The 15,784-nt window shown below is 34.7% G+C and overlaps 3 protein-coding genes, 1 long non-coding RNA gene and 2 other non-coding genes across 7 annotated transcripts; 2 read left to right on the forward strand and 4 right to left on the reverse strand.

The window, feature by feature from the left end:
• Positions 1 to 3,097: 3,097 nt before the first annotated feature.
• LOC132253712 (uncharacterized) lies at positions 3,098 to 3,848 on the reverse strand. Its single transcript, XR_009465597.1, has 2 exons — positions 3,668 to 3,848; positions 3,098 to 3,347 (listed from the first exon to the last, which is right to left on the reverse strand). It is a non-coding gene; the product is annotated as an uncharacterized LOC132253712 (long non-coding RNA).
• Positions 3,849 to 5,036: 1,188 nt separating this feature from the next.
• Positions 5,037 to 6,518, forward strand: LOC100265399 (uncharacterized). The gene is made up of 5 exons (XM_010651181.3): positions 5,037 to 5,045; positions 5,492 to 5,719; positions 5,973 to 6,032; positions 6,145 to 6,318; positions 6,409 to 6,518. The coding sequence occupies exons 1-5, from the start codon at positions 5,037 to 5,039 to the stop codon at positions 6,487 to 6,489; spliced, it is 552 nt and encodes a 183-aa protein (XP_010649483.2). The 3' UTR covers positions 6,490 to 6,518.
• Positions 6,519 to 8,110: 1,592 nt separating this feature from the next.
• LOC100255097 (calcium-binding protein CP1) lies at positions 8,111 to 8,755 on the forward strand (the record flags this gene model as incomplete). Its single annotated transcript, XM_010651291.3, has 1 exon — positions 8,111 to 8,755. A coding segment is annotated over one exon (378 nt), but the record flags the coding sequence as incomplete, so codon positions are not given.
• A 37-nt stretch (positions 8,756 to 8,792) lies between these two features.
• Positions 8,793 to 10,511, reverse strand: LOC132253757 (DNA replication complex GINS protein SLD5-like). Of its 2 annotated transcripts, none has more exons than XM_059736721.1 (3): positions 10,055 to 10,511; positions 9,174 to 9,249; positions 8,793 to 9,087 (listed from the first exon to the last, which is right to left on the reverse strand). In XM_059736721.1, exons 1-3 carry the CDS (start codon positions 10,211 to 10,213, stop codon positions 9,029 to 9,031), a joined length of 294 nt encoding a protein of 97 aa, XP_059592704.1. In that variant the 5' UTR covers positions 10,214 to 10,511; the 3' UTR covers positions 8,793 to 9,028. The 2 variants fall into 2 exon arrangements, with proteins under 2 accessions (XP_059592704.1, XP_059592703.1); XM_059736720.1 differs by having other exon boundaries at positions 9,174 to 9,241; positions 10,055 to 10,505.
• Positions 10,364 to 10,478, reverse strand: MIR403E (microRNA MIR403e). Its single transcript, NR_127857.1, has one exon. It is a non-coding gene; the product is annotated as a microRNA MIR403e (primary transcript).
• Positions 10,512 to 12,009: 1,498 nt separating the features above from the next.
• On the reverse strand, positions 12,010 to 12,095 carry MIR403D (microRNA MIR403d). The gene has a single exon (NR_127856.1). It is a non-coding gene; the product is annotated as a microRNA MIR403d (primary transcript).
• Positions 12,096 to 15,784: the final 3,689 nt, after the last annotated feature.

Genomic DNA, 15,784 nt, shown 5'->3' on the forward strand with positions numbered 1-15,784 from the left:
AAAAATATGAAGGAATTTTTATTTTTTTTTATTTTGTGATACCTTCCTTTACAATGAATGAAAGCATAAATAAATAGCCTACGGATATGAGACAATTCCGGAATGGAATTTCCCTTACATGGAAAGTGAATAAACTCTTACATGGGAATTAAATAAACTACTCTTACATGGAAAGTAAATAAACTACTCTTACATGGAAAGTGAATAAACTACTCTTACATGGAAAGTGAATAAACTACTCTTACATGGAAAGTGAATAAACTACCTTGCTAGAATTACTCCTAAATCAATTATAATAAAGGTTGTACATTACACTAATTAGGGAAGTAAACAGAGGATGCTGGCTTGATTTCCAACACTCCCCCTCAAGCCGCGTTGTAGATGTTGATCATTCCAAGTTTTTCTGTCAGATCTTCGAAGTTAACTCGAGCAAGAGCTTTTGTGAGAATGTCAGCCATTTGACAGTTTGTCGGAGTGTAGCTGACTTTGAAAACTCCTTCTTCAATCTTTTCCTTGATAAAGTGTCGATCTATCTCCACGTGCTTAGTTCGATCATGATGAACCGGATTCTTAGCGATACTGATGGTAGCTTGATTGTCGCAGTATAACACCATGGGATGCTTCAATGGAACCCGTAATTCTTCTAACAGCCTGTTCAACCAGATTCCCTCGCAGATACCTTGTGCCATAGCACGAAATTCTGCCTCAGCACTGCTACGGGCTACCACTGACTGTTTCTTGCTTCGCCATGTAACCAAGTTCCCCCAGACAAATGAACAATAGCCTGAAGTTGATCTCCGATCAGTCACTGAACCTGCCCAATCTGCATCTGAAAAAATTTCAATCTCTTTCTTTGTTGTTCTTTGAAAGAAGAGACCCTTTCCCGGTGTCATCTTGAGGTATCTCAATATTCTGATCACAACAGTCATGTGTTTTTCGGTTGGATTATTCATGAATTGACTTACCACACTAACGGAGAAGCCGATGTCTGGCCTTGTATGAGAAAGATAGATGAGTTTCCCCACAAGACGTTGATATCTTCCTTTATCAACTGGCGCACTTCCATCACTTTCTTCCAGTTTGACAGTTGTATCCATAGGTGTTTCTACCGGCTTGCATCCTAGCATTCCTATTTCATTCAATAAGTCTAGAACGTATTTGCGTTGTGAGACTGCTATACCTTTCTTTGACCTAGCAATCTCCATTCCGAGAAAGTACTTGAGGTTTCCAAGATCCTTGATCTCAAATTCCTTTGTCAGTAATTTTTTAAGTAAGTCAATTTTCTCTTCATGATCACCTGTCAAAATTATGCCGTCCACATATACAATGATAATTGCCAATTTCCCTTTTGGGAAGTGTTTCACAAATAATGTGTGATCAGATTGACATTGAACGAATCTGTACCCTTTCACTACCTTAGTGAACCGTTCAAACCAGGCCCTGGGAGATTGTTTGAGACCATACAAGGATTTTCGGAGTCTGCAAACCTTGTTGAAATTTGATGTCGTCTCAAGTCCAGCAGGAATGTCCATGTAAACTTCTTCCTCTAAGTCACCATTGAGGAATGCATTCTTCACATCAAGTTGGTGAAGCGACCAATCGAGATTAGCTGCCAAGGATAAAAGTACACGAACAGTATTGAGCTTGGCAACTGGAGCAAAAGTTTCTTGATAGTCAATGCCATAGGATTGGGTGAATCCTTTGGCGACCAACCGAGCCTTATACCTGTCCACATTACCATCTGCCTTGTACTTTACTGTGAAAATCCACTTACACCCAACTGGTTTCTTACCTCTTGGGAGGTCAGTAATTTCCCACGTACCATTCTTTTCCAGTGCCCGAACTTCCTCATCGACTGCCGCCTTCCACTTAGGATACTTGAAAGCTTCCTGAATATTCTGAGGAACTTGTATCTCTGTGATGCTAGAAGTGAATGCACGAAACGTAGGTGATAGCTTATCATAAGAAATAAAATTTCCAATGGGATGCTGAGTGCATGATCTAACTCCTTTCCTCCAAGCTATAGGCATATTAAGAATATCATTTTCTAACTCGGAATCAACAGTACCATAAGGAGCGTTGTTACCTGGAAGTTTACTTGGATTAGGACCCGGTTCTGCCTCATGGGTTTGTTGAGAAAGTGTTCTTTCCTCTGTTTCCTCTTGGATGTGCTCCTTATCCCACAAGTCAACAATGGACTCGGGTTGATTAAATGACTCTGGAGGAATGTGATTTTCAGTGGTGATGGGTGACTCACTGAATGACTCAAGATCCCAAAATTGATATTCTTGAGTTGAATTCTCCCCCTGAATATCGTTTTTGGGATAGTAAGGCTGGGTTTCAAAAAATGTGACATCCATTGAATTGTAGAATTTTCTTATGACCGGAGAGTAACACTTATACCCTTTTTGATTTGAAGAATACCCAAGAAAGATGCACTTGAGTGACCTAGGATCAAGTTTACTTCTATGTTGTTGATTGATATGAACAAAGACAGAGCACCCGAAAATTTTGGGTGGGACGGTGGAGATGAGACGAGTAGTCGGAAAGGATTTTAGGAGTGTTTGACAAGGTGTTTGGAATTTTAGTACCCTAGACGGCATCCTATTGATGAGGTAGGCTGCCGTAAGGACAGCTTGCCCCTAGAATAATTTTGGAACATTCATGGAGAACATTAGTGATCTAGCCACCTCTAACAAATGCCTATTTTTCCTTTCAGCGATTCCGTTTTGTTGTGGGGTATCAACACATGAACTTAAGTGAACTATCCCTTCTTGTGCTAGAAATTCTCCTAGAATGGAGTTGAAATAATCCCTAGCATTATCAGACTTTAGAATTTGTATTTTTGACTAGAATTGGGTTTGAATCATATTTTTAAAATTTTTGAAAATTTGACTCGTTTCAGATTTTTCTTTCATGAGGAATACCCAAGTTAATCTAGTGTGATCATCTATGAATGAGACAAACCACCTAGTACCAGTTACATTTTTTATTCTTGACGGACCCCAGATATCGCTATGAATCATTGAGAATGGACTAGATTCTTTATAGGGTTGAATGGGAAAATGAGACCGGACTTGCTTTGATAATTGACAGATTTCACACTCAAAGGATTGTGGATTTTTATTAAATAATGAAGGAAATAAATGCTTGAGATACATAACATTTGGATGACCTAAGCGATAGTGCCACAACCTAATTGCACTATCGTTATTTTGACATGAAACCGAAAAAGAATTACTACCAACTGTCATTTGAGGTTGTTCTTGTGGATCGTGGCGCTCCTTAAGGATGTAGAGTCCAGAGCATTCCTCAGCATTGCCAATCGTCTTCCCCGAATCCAAATCCTGAAATTCACAGTGAGTGGAGGAAAAATTAGTAATACACCTCTTTTCCTTAGTGAGTTTACTAATTGACAATAGATTACAGTCCAAGTTAGGAACAAGGAGAACAGAGTTGAGAGTAAGATCCCTTGATAGCACAACTGAACCTGTTCCGGTAACCTTTGATAGTGAACCATCTGCTATTCGGACTGTTAAATTATTTGGACATGAGCTATACGTATCAAAAATTGTCGCATCTCCCGTCATATGATCAGATGCTCCTGAGTCCACTATCCAAGGTTTTTTACGTTTCTTACCAGCAGTGAAGGCACTCAAAAAATTACCTTTGTGAGCCAAGGTTCCGGAACCAATGACCTGGTTGGAAGATGAGCCAGTTTGTGACTGTACTGACAAAAGAGGAGACAGTAGTTTCTGAAGCATCTCCATTTGCTCCTTATTAAAAGGGCTAGCTTCAGGTTGTGGCGATTGTTCATCGGTAGCCACATGATTGCCTCGTCCTTCTTTCTCAAGTAGTTGACGTGGCTTCCAATCTACTGGCTTTCCATGAATCTTCCAGCAAGTTTCTCTTGAGTGTCCCGGCTTTCTGCAATGATCACACCAAGGTCTACCTCCTTTAATTTTTTGACTGTTGTCAAAAGGAGCGAATTGAGTCTTAAGAGCCGAGCTTTCTGCCATATTCAGTTGTTGATGGGATCCCATCATGAGATTTTTTCCGACTTTCTTCGCGACGGACTTCAGAGAATGCCTCTCTGAGGCTAGGTAGGGGTTTTACTCCCATGATTTTTCCATCTGCTCTGATACCATGAAGAATTTGAAGAAAAATATGAAGGAATTTTATTTATTTTTTATTCTGTGATACCTTCCTTTACAATGAATGAAAGCATAAATAAATAGCCTACGGATATGAGACAATTCCGGAATGGAATTTCCCTTACATGGAAAGTGAATAAACTCTTACATGGGAATTAAATAAACTACTCTTACATGGAAAGTAAATAAACTACTCTTACATGGAAAGTGAATAAACTACTCTTACATGGAAAGTGAATAAACTACCTTGCTAGAATTACTCCTAAATCAATTATAATAAAGGTTGTACATTACACTAATTAGGGAAGTAAACAGAGGATGCTGGCTTGATTTCCAACATTTGGTAGTGAAATTTATAGTGGAAAAATGCCACACAACTCACTCAATTCCCAATTAAAACTACTGGGTTGTGCCCAAAACCGAATCCCTAACAATACCCATTTGGCAGATCACACAAAAATCCAAGAAATCCCAAGAAAACAACTGATATAGATTCAAGAGAATAACAACTCACTCGAAACCGAATCCCCAACAATAACCATTTGGAAGAGCCCACAAAAGCAAAGAAATCTCAAGAAAATGACTATGAAACAGAGAAAAATGAAGCAAATTTATTGACTCAGATTGAAGAGAAGTACCAGTGGAAGGCTTTCATGGGAGGCACGAGATTGACAAGGTTGGCATAGCCCTTGATGAGTTCTTCAATCTGGTCAGGTGGGGTTGAATCTTTGAATTTTGCCAGCAATACGTGCTTTACCAACCCCTTCGCCTCTTCCATTCCACTCTCTCTTTGGGTTCTTCTCCTTTCTCTTTGCCGCCTTGCTTGTTTGTCTAAAAAGCTGTCAACCAATCATCTACAAAGTACTGCAAGATTGAATTGAGATGGAAAAGGTAACCAATTTTCATCCTTTAGAAAAATTTATCATTTTTTATTGCCTTAAATACAAAAAGATTTTCTTAATATACAAATAATTTTTAACCTCAAATTATTTATTTGTATGGAAATGTTTGTTTAATATAAAAAGTGAATTTTTAACTCCAAATTTGAAGGATACTCTCAATTTATATTTATTTTAATTTTAGAAAAATTCAAACTATGAATAAAAAAAAATGAGACAAGTCACCCTGTTTTACAAGCAACTGAAGCTTTCATTTCTCTTGCAATACAGTCATTTTATTAGGCCTCACACGATGGTCTCAGCTTCATTATGCTAATGTGTGCATGTGGCTTAATAGTTTCTTAGGCCTTATAAGATAGTGTCAGATTGAAATTATTGGAAAAGCCAGGGTTTCATGATCTCATTTTTCTCCTAAAATAGCTTGCATTTGTTGGACAGTTATGTTTCAGAAACAGAGAGAAGGCATGCTATTCCATCACAAGCACAACACCATATATATTGGCAGGTCTTGCTTCTGCCGTGGGTGGGTTGAGTGCACCATACGAAAAGGCTTCTCATGTACATGCAAGACCGATCGTGAATTGGCTCTGGTCAGCTGGTTGTCATCCGTTTGGACCATTCTCCAATACTTCCCAGATGAGTCAAATGCTCCAGGATGTTGCCTTGGTAATTCCAATGACGTTCTTTTCTTAATTCTGCATAAAAATATTAAAAATGATAATCAAGGTTAGCTTCATTAAGGTAGCAAAAGTCACAACTTAAAAGCTAAAGAAGGGATTTATTTACATTAAGCCATTGAGAAAAATATGGTTTTCTGAGTGTCTGTCACTCTCTGGTCTGGACATCTGATAATGCTTTACAATAAGTTGATTCTAGTTGACGAAGAATATCTGAAAGGAATTCTTTGTATTGTTGGCAGAGGAACACGATATACGCTCGTGTAGATTCTGCACTACACAGAATTCGGGATACATCAGAGGTAACTTGATTATTTATTTATTTATTTATTTCACAAATATAAATTAGTTTGTCTTCAATTTGGCCATTTGATCATTTATTTATATGCTTACAAGATTCTATTCTCTTTGTAGTATGTACAAACTTTTGCTGCTGAATATCTGAAAACCCCACTTAGTGAACCAGTCAAGGGCAAGAAAAATAAGTCGAGCACTGAGCTATGGTTGGAAAAGTTCTACAAGAAGAAAACTAACTTGCCTGAACCTTTACCTCACGAATTAGTTGAAAGACTAGAGAAATTCTTGGATGTAAGTTATTCTTATTCTCAATGACCATCTTGAGCTAGACAAACATATTTCCGACATTAACACATCGACCTTTTCATAATTGAATAACAGAACCTTGAGGAAGAACTTGTAGATCTATCATACCTGTTATACGATCATCGGTTACAAGATGCACACCTGAACAGCTCATAAATTTTACAAAGCACTATCTACACCCAACAAGTTGCCCTGCACAGGGAAAAAGCTTCTTGGTGATTATGAAATTGAAATTTCTGATTAGGGTTTTATGATCCTTGTAATAATCATGTGTCTATGATATAACAGGTATGTAGATTATGTTTTGGTGAGTGAGGGGAAAATGAAATGCTGTAACATCGAATACAGATTCCCGGTGGAGTCTTCTCAAACGTTCATCTATGGTGGAATTCTCCTTGCTGGATTCTTTGTATATTTCCTGGTCATTTTCTTTTCATCTCCTGTGCGTTAAGTCAGAATCACAACGGCTGCCCGGCCGGAAATCGTGTCAAAATTTCAAAGCTCGCTTGGCAGTATGGAGGAGAAATGTGTATCCCCCCAGAAAATATATAATTTTGAGGAGAAAAAATTTTGTTCTTTCTCTTTGAGAAAAGTTGGCTCTCCTGTCCGGGAAGTGAGGAGATTGAAGGAGTTGAGGGATTAAAAGACAATGCTCATGTTCTAATTAAACACATTAATAATGTTTCATACATACTAATATAAACCAAAAGTCATATATATAAGCTGAGATAGTAATAGCAGCATGAAAAATAACACCACAAGTAACAATAATAACAAGAGCAACCACTCCTTGGACTGTAGATGGACTCTCACAACTCAATACCCCTAGCCTAATCTGAAGGATGTACACTATTGAGAGAATTAAAATAAGACATCCCAATATCGAGCTGAAGATGGCACAAAGCATCACCTTCTGAATAGATTTTCTGTTGAAGTGGTTCCTAAACTCTTCATTTAACTCCGCAGCATTGATGAGACTCATCATTGTCTTCAAGCCATAAGCCACCAATGATGATGCGAGAAAAAACGCAAAGGAAATGACCTCAAATAACATCAAGTTCCTGATCGTGCTTATATTGGGACTGCAGCCAAGACGACCATCAGTGCTCTGCAACTCCATAGTGGTGAGGGAGAGTCCGACAAATGTAAAGGCAGCACACAAGGAGTTGAGATTCACAACGCTATCAAGGGCGGCGAGGTGGATCTCATCTCTTAACTCCTCTCTTGATTTTACTTGAATAATTCTGAAAATAAAACCAATATGTTAATTTATACTAATTTATAAAGGGAAATAAAAGAATGTTGAAATTAAGATAAATACCATTGGGCTCCATGTTTGATAGGGTTGGAATTCAGGTTACTATTGATCTTTAAAGCCAATGTTATTTTCTGATCAAACCCTCTTAGGGGGTTTTGGATTAAAGCGAAATCTGCACAAAAAAAAATGAAATGCTCAGAAATTTTACAAAACACTATCTACACCCAACAGTAAGTTGCCCTGCACATGGAAAAAGCTTCTTGGTGATTATGAAATTGAAATTTCTGATTAGGGTTTTATGATCCTTGTAGTAATCATCTGTCTATGATATAACAGGTATGTAGATTATGTTTTGGTGAGTGAGAAGGAGAAAATGAAATGCTGTGACATCGAATACAAATTACCAGTGGAGTCTTCTCAAACGTTCATCTATGGTGGAATTCTTCTTGCTGGATTCTTTGTATATTTCCTCGTCAGAATCACAACGGCTGCCCGGCCGAAAATCGTGTCAAAGATCTCCGCAGCTTTTACGTGGGATTCCCAAGCGGCGTCTCCGGAGATGAGGAGGCGATCGGGTCGATGATGTCGGTGGCGGATTCGAATAAGGATGGGTTTGTGGGGTACGATGAGTTTGAACACGTGTTGGGCTGCCGGAGAAGTCCGAGGAACAAGGGCCACGGCGTCGCTGGGGTGATGGAGGATGTGTGTAAGGTTATGGACAGGGACGGCGACGGCAAAGTAGGGCTCGAGGATTTGAAGAGCTATATGAATTGGGCCGGGTTTTCTGCAACTGAGGAAGAAATCAAGGCCATGATCAAATTGGGCGGCGGTGATGAAGATAGTGGTGTATCCTATGATGGTTTGCTCAAGATCCTGGCCGTTGATTATGTTAACTAATTTTGCACGTATTTTTACCTGTAAAAGTAAAATAAAATGAAGAAATTTCTGCATATTTGCCGAACTCATCTTTTTGTCCCATTAACTAAAAAAGCATTGCGTTCCAAGTTTCTTGCCAACCTCCCCTTTAGAGCTCAGTCAATTTCCTTTTTTCTTTTAAAATAAAAAATGCAAAAAAGAACAAATTCTCATAATAAAACATGTGATTCAAAAGAATATTGGTTTAGGTTATTAAATTATATTTGTTGCACGTGACTTCCGGGGTTTAATTTCTGTTGCATTTATTTGAACTTCCATTTTAAAATAGCCAGCTGAATCACGATGTTTATAGATAATTTTATATATATTTTCTCTTAAAAAAAAAAAAAAAAGGTACACAGTCCTCTTCAATATGGTAACAATCTGCGGTAGTTTAATCAAACACCCAAGGCATGGATGATGGAATTTTGAATAGCACACTGTAACTACAATTTCTGTTTTGTGCTAAAAGACGCTTAGTGGCTTACACCAAATCAATTTGGCCACTTTCTATGAGTGGATTTACTGAGTTGTAACGAAGAATGTATAAATCATCAGCAACCAGGTCCACCACTTCTTTGCTGCATATGGCAAATTTAATTGGTTAGCACAAATGGGAAATCATCTACTGAGTGTACTTATATATGATGATAAAAGAAACATTTACCTGTCATCAAGCTGGAAAGCTTCGATAGATCCTTTGCTTTTGCAGAAGATAAAGGTGTCCAACCGTGGCTCCGGAACTAAATGGCCAAACAGATGGGATATCAATTTTTCAATATTCAAAGTTTCATACACTAATTAGTGGAAGGCTTTGTTGGGATGAGTTTCAAATCCAAAACTCCAGCCTTTTAGTGCTGATTCAAGTTCAAGGCACCACATTATCTGAAAAAACTATTTTTAGGGAGTTGAAGTCACCTAAAACTAGAAATACGACATTTTTTGATGAATGAAATACAATGCTCTGTTAGATGTAGGTAGACTGGATGGACAATAGATATATAATGCCCATTAATCAAATGCCTGAAGAACAAAACCTCACTAGGTGCCCGAAAATGGTACCTAATGCTGTCAATTTGCGATCCTTATTGCTCCAAATTTTTAAAAGCTCAAACAAATTTCGTGCAAAATCATTGATTTCACAATTAAATGGATCATTGAACTGTTCATGAACGATTTTAGAGTGCAAAGGAAAATAGAAATAATGAAAAAAATAAATAAATAACTTTCAAACAAACGTGGAGAACATGCAAATCAAATTCTATCAAAAAAAAAGAAAATCTTATGCCAAGCTTCACAACAAACCTAGTTAGTAATTGCTCTAGGTTCCGTTTGGTCTCCGATGATAATGTGGAATTTGGGACCGTATGAAACAAAAAAATAAAAAAGAAGAAAAAGAAAAATCCACTCTAACAGCGAATTTCGCTTCATTAAGTCGAATCTCAAAATTTTCACCAAAAAAAAAGATTTATAATTTTTGTATTTTTCATTTCCGTTTACTTTCTCAGAAACCAAACAGAAGGTTAAGGATTGAAGTTTTAAGCATACCATCAACTGGATCTGTTCTCTAGTTTGAAAATGGAGAGTCTCGGGAGCAGCCTTCTCGTTCCTCCACGCCCTCTTCAACAGCTCCACATCGGTCGTCGCTATCAACGACTCATAATCGTCGGCCGGAAACCCTGATCCCTCCTCCGAACCAGAAGCCATCTGAAAATAATTTCCCAAAATTTCCCGTCTTTTTTCTCAAACAATCGAGAGGGAAACCAACAGAGAATTCACCAAACTGGCGCCAAAAACAAGATTACAAAACTTTCGCCCGATATATAAGCAAAGGGGAAATCATTAGATGTTTCAGAAGGACAGATCGCGAGTTTGTGCGTGAATCTAACGGCGTCGAATCGCCCCGTGATTAGTACACGAAGATATGGACGGCTACGATGGGGTTTGATTCACGCACAAACTTGAGATGTGCCCATCTCTTGATAAGAGGCTTGCCTGTTTTGGGTGTTGGGCTTTGGGGCTCGACTTCCATTTATAGATGGCTGATATAAATATTAACTATTAGCCATTGGACCCACTGGGAGGATGATGCTTTGGGCTGAACGCGTTTGAGAGGGCTTTTTTGGTCAATTAATGTGTACAAAAATGAATGGTATATGAGCCATCCACGTTTCACATAAACTTTATATTAAATAAAAATTTAAAAAATATGTTAAGTTGTGTCTATTTAATCAAATGATTGAAATTAACTTTAATTAAAAATTATAATTATTATCACATTACCAAAATTATGATTAATTATTATAAATTTTTTATTATATAATAAATTCTAATATTTTGGAATATTTGAAAATATATTAGATTTTTTTTTCAAATCATTAAATTGTAAATTAAAATAAGAATAAATAAAATAATTAGTTTTATGAATGTCTTGAACACAAAAATATGACATTTAGATAGTAAAAATAAATTTTAAAATAAAAACTAATTATATAATTAATTATTTAAAATTTTTATTATTATATTGTTTTTGATATTTTGGAATATTATATTATTTTTCTTTAAATTATTCCTTAATGAAGAAGTTCATGATGTAGCTAGATTTTAAAACTAATATAATAGATTGGGTCAAATCTCATAAACTTATAATATTAGCATGGAAAAGTTTTCGTAATCCCATGGTAACTATAGGGTGATTATGATATATCACCTTGAGTATTTTTGGACGATTTTTGGAGACGAATAAAATCATATGCTAGTTTAAAAATAAATAATGATTATTGATGAAGATGATAACAATATATTAGTAAATAAATAAAAGTGTGTTTTGTTTTTTAACTTTTTATTAAAAATAATTTATTTTCAAAATTTAGGTTATTGGTTTTTTTTTTTTATCTTTTTATGACTTATTATAAATTTTTTATTAAATGTAAAAAATTAAAATATTTATATTTTTTTTAAATAAAAAAATAATATGTTAATTTTATTTTATTTTTAAATATTTAATATAAATAAAATATTTAAAAAATAAATAATATAATTTTTAATACTATTAAATATAAAAAAAATTATTTAAAATTAAATAAAAAAGCAAATACCACTCTTAAATAAATTGAAAAAGATGAAATGGTCAAAATTTGTACATCCTATCCTTTTTATGTTAGGTTTGAATATAAAACAAAATCAATCGGTTTTGATAAAAAATTGGAAATCATCCTTAATTTATAAATCTAACATTTATTTATTTATTTTAAGATTGAAAAATATCAAAATATTGACAAAGAGAAATTCTCGTAAAAACGGTCGTCTCAAATAATTGAAATAACGAATTTCTCTACCATCGCAGTCCGAAGCGAAGAACTCGAACTCTGCCACCGTACGTCATAACGGTGGGATCTGCAACAACAAGCCACATAATGGTAAACTCTCAAGTCTCAAACCTGAAAAAAAAAAAAGAGGAGATCAATAAACTGGCGCCGGTAATAAAGCGGATGCTACAGAAGAGACAGATCCCGAGTTTGTGCGTGAATCTAACACCCCTTTGAAAGAAGATTGAGGGGTTGGATTCGCGCACAAACTCGAGGTTTGTATCCTCTTTTGTCGAAAGACCAAGAAAGCATTATACTGAAGAGCCAAATGCCTTTGCTTCACTTTATATAAAAAAACAGTAGAGATCCCATTCCTACTATTCCTCCCTCCTCCTTCACCGTTCTTTCAGTATTTGGGCGCTACGCAGGATTATTTTTCCCAAAAAAGAAAAAAGAAAAAAGAAAATTACATTTTTGGACTTGAGATAAATTCAAGGGTTATCTCAAGGGAAAACTGCGTTTTTTTACCCATATTTAATAAATAAAAAAATCATAAAATAACAACGGATGCTTGTAAATTTTAAATTTAATTTATTTATTTAAAATTAATTAAAATTTTCTACAAATTATCTTTAAAGATATTAGATTTAACTATTGAAGTACCATCTAATTTTACAATGCATAAAATTTAAATTATTTTTAAATATTTTTTATTTTTATCATTTGTTATAAACTAATTAGGGGTTTTTACACTTTATTTTTAAAGATATTATCATTTAAGAAGGTATAAAATTTAAATTATTTTTTAGAAAATTTTGTTTATGCTATTTTTTTCTAAGCACGTGTATTCAAATATTCGCCTCTCTTCAGTTCAATTTTTTTTTTCATTGAAATTTGGTAATTATCTGATTTATTTTTATTGTGAGAAAATTGTTCCTTTTTAAAAATAATTAACAAATAATACCGTTAAAAAAATTTTAAGAAAAGGAAAGGTTTTTTTTTACATTTTCTTTTGTTAAAAAAGCAAGTGAAAAAATAATTTCCTTTATACCAAAAAAAACTTTATTTACTTATTTATTTTATAATCTCATCATCCCATTAAAACCCATATTCTCTCTATTATTTACCAACTCACCAATCTACTTGGTTTTTTTATTACTATCTTTTATTTTTTTTTCTCAATTTGTTAGAATTATAATTTTCATTCAAAATGAACAACAACATTTTAAAATAAATGGATGATACCAATATAAATAAGCTTGATAATATTTATTTTAATAAACCTATAAATTATTATTTTTTATTTAAAAAAACGATAAGTATGTCTATTTTCTTGTAATGCATATGCTTATATTGAATTTTTAATTAATTTTTTCATATTGTCTTAAAATTTCTTATTAGATAAAAGAATTTAAAATCAAATAAAACTTAATAAATTAAATTCATTAATTAAATACTAGAATTTCTCGAGTCAAAATTGGTCTAAAATAACTATGCCTATTTCTCTTCCATCCTATGCATAATTATAATATTTCAAAATTTTTTATTATATAAATAGACTCCAAATTAAGTAAGAGTTTATTTGTTGGATTCTTTAACAATTTTATTAATTTTCAAAAATAAAGAAACTAAAAAAATTAAGTTAATTAATAAAAATAGAAAAGGCAGACGCATAAACGAGTTACCAAATATTAATCTCTAAACCCTTCTATCTGTGTTATTTTTGTAACATACCAATATCTGGTGCTAGATATGTGAGATGACCATCATTACGGGCTCCACGCAAATTTGCTGAACTACTTGCTTGGCAATGCTTTGTAAATCCTTTTGAACTTGCTAGCAAATATGAACTCATAAAATATTCGAAATCGTACTAAAGCAAACTTGTTTTGATCACTGACATTAATTGATAGGGATATGGAGACAGAATAAGCTGTGAAACTAAGCATTTGCTAAAATTCTTTTGTTCACTTGTCCCGAGGGAAATGCATGGACGTTTGAACAAGGATACCGTAGCAAAAAATATGCTGCCCTCTACCATTCTGTTAAACACAAATTTTAGCGTTGGACCTCCAAGCTAAGTGATACCTGTGACAGATAAAATCTTTGCTTGCTAGTGTCTCAATGTTCTGAAGACCCTTTCTTCCTCCCTTCCCTCTGGGATAAATGAAACGGGTCTTTTCGTTGCTAATAATTCACAGCTAACAGATCTTCTTGGGGAATATTATGAAAATTTCTGATGTAGGCAATCTTGGAGGGCCTTTGTCTCAATATTAATACACTGCCTAATATTAAGCATAAATTAAAGTAGAATCTCTTATAAGCTAGCTGCAGATAGTTTGTAGGCAACAGATCTTAACGAGAACATTTTGTACTTTTTCCAGATGATGTTTGTGGATATTACATCCTTATATGTTGGACTGCAGTTATATTTATCAAAAAAAAAAAAAAAATGTTGAACTGCAGTTATTTGATAAAGTAGACATTAAACTCATGCACATGTGTATAATGTGTATCTCTTCATATAAATTGGTTTTGGTAAATCTGCATATGTCAAGCTCACAAGTTTCCATCATTGCAGGGAAGTGCCAAACGACTTGTAAAGGCAGCCCTCCAAGAAGCCGCAAGAAAACGAGAAATGCGGTACTCAGATCTGCGAAGGATTGACAAGAAGGTCAGACGACATTTTCATGACGACATAACTGTTATTGTTATGTTCTTAAACCACGACCTAATATCCAGAGGCATGGTGCAAGACCCTCCACTTTCAGTTCGTAGTGCACTGGAACACTGATGATTTATGGAACTAAAAAAGCCCATTTCTCCTTCCCCTGATTTCGGCAATTGCCCTAATATTCCTCATGATGCATACGGTTAGAGAGAGCAACAACAATCGTCAAAGCAAGCAGTTGAGCTACTCGGATACTAATAGAGAGGTCCCCCATTTATTTGAAGAGGCTTGAAATTTGTAAAATGTTGTTAGAAGATCTAAGCTCCCTTGTAATACCCTCATATAATCTACTTGTATGCATGTTGTATTTTTTTCTTTTTTGGCTTCCACTCTCCTTCCCTTCAGTCTCACTCTCTCTCTCTCTCTCTCTCTCTCTAGATATGTGTGGGTGCGGAGCTCAACATCGACTAATATCATTTGGTTAAATAGTGTTTTCAGGTGGATGTATGTGTTGCATGGTAACTAGAGGATTTAAGAGTGTGGGCTTATCATTTAGTTGACTTGGCCTGGACTAACTTATGGCTAGAAGCCACTCAAGAGTTCTTGCCTTCCCCTCTCGTCACCTTTGCTTTACTACCAACTGGGGCAGACTCCAGGTTATATTTGTGATGAAATATATTCCTTTTTTTTTCTCCCAATGAGAATGAATTTTTTTTTTTTTAATCTTGTAAAACGGGGGAATGGTAATGTTAATGCTATGTCTGGATCCATTTTTTATTAGTATGATAAAATAATTAAATTATTTATTTATTTATTTTCAAGTTATTTAAATTTTATATAGAAAAAGAAAAGTAAGTTTAAAAATAATTTATTGGTTCCAAATTTATATTTTCCTACTTGCCATAGGGCAGAGAATCAAGATTAATTGCTGAGTGGCAATAGTCTTATTTCTTACCTTCCCTCCTTATCTACAAGCTGGGTCGTATGGTGTGAACTCTTGTTACAATAATTATCATTATTGGCTTTGAAGTCTCTCTAACTCATTAGGTCTTGTTTGCGTAGCTTTATTATTAGGGAGAATTACCCTTAAGGGTAGACCGAGGGAAAAAATGACTAATAAAAATATAAAAGAATTATCAAATTTACTCACCCTTTTCAATCATTTTTTCCCCCAGCCTACCCTTAAGGGTAATTCTCCCTTACTATTATTAATGAAATTTAATTAAATATGAAATAATTTTAATTTTTTAAGTCAATTTTTTGTTTTCATAAAAGGAGAATGTAAGAACATTATTATTA

Source organism: Vitis vinifera, chromosome 5 (genome assembly GCF_030704535.1).
Source record: "Vitis vinifera cultivar Pinot Noir 40024 chromosome 5, ASM3070453v1".
Lineage (NCBI taxonomy): Eukaryota > Viridiplantae > Streptophyta > Magnoliopsida > Vitales > Vitaceae > Vitis > Vitis vinifera.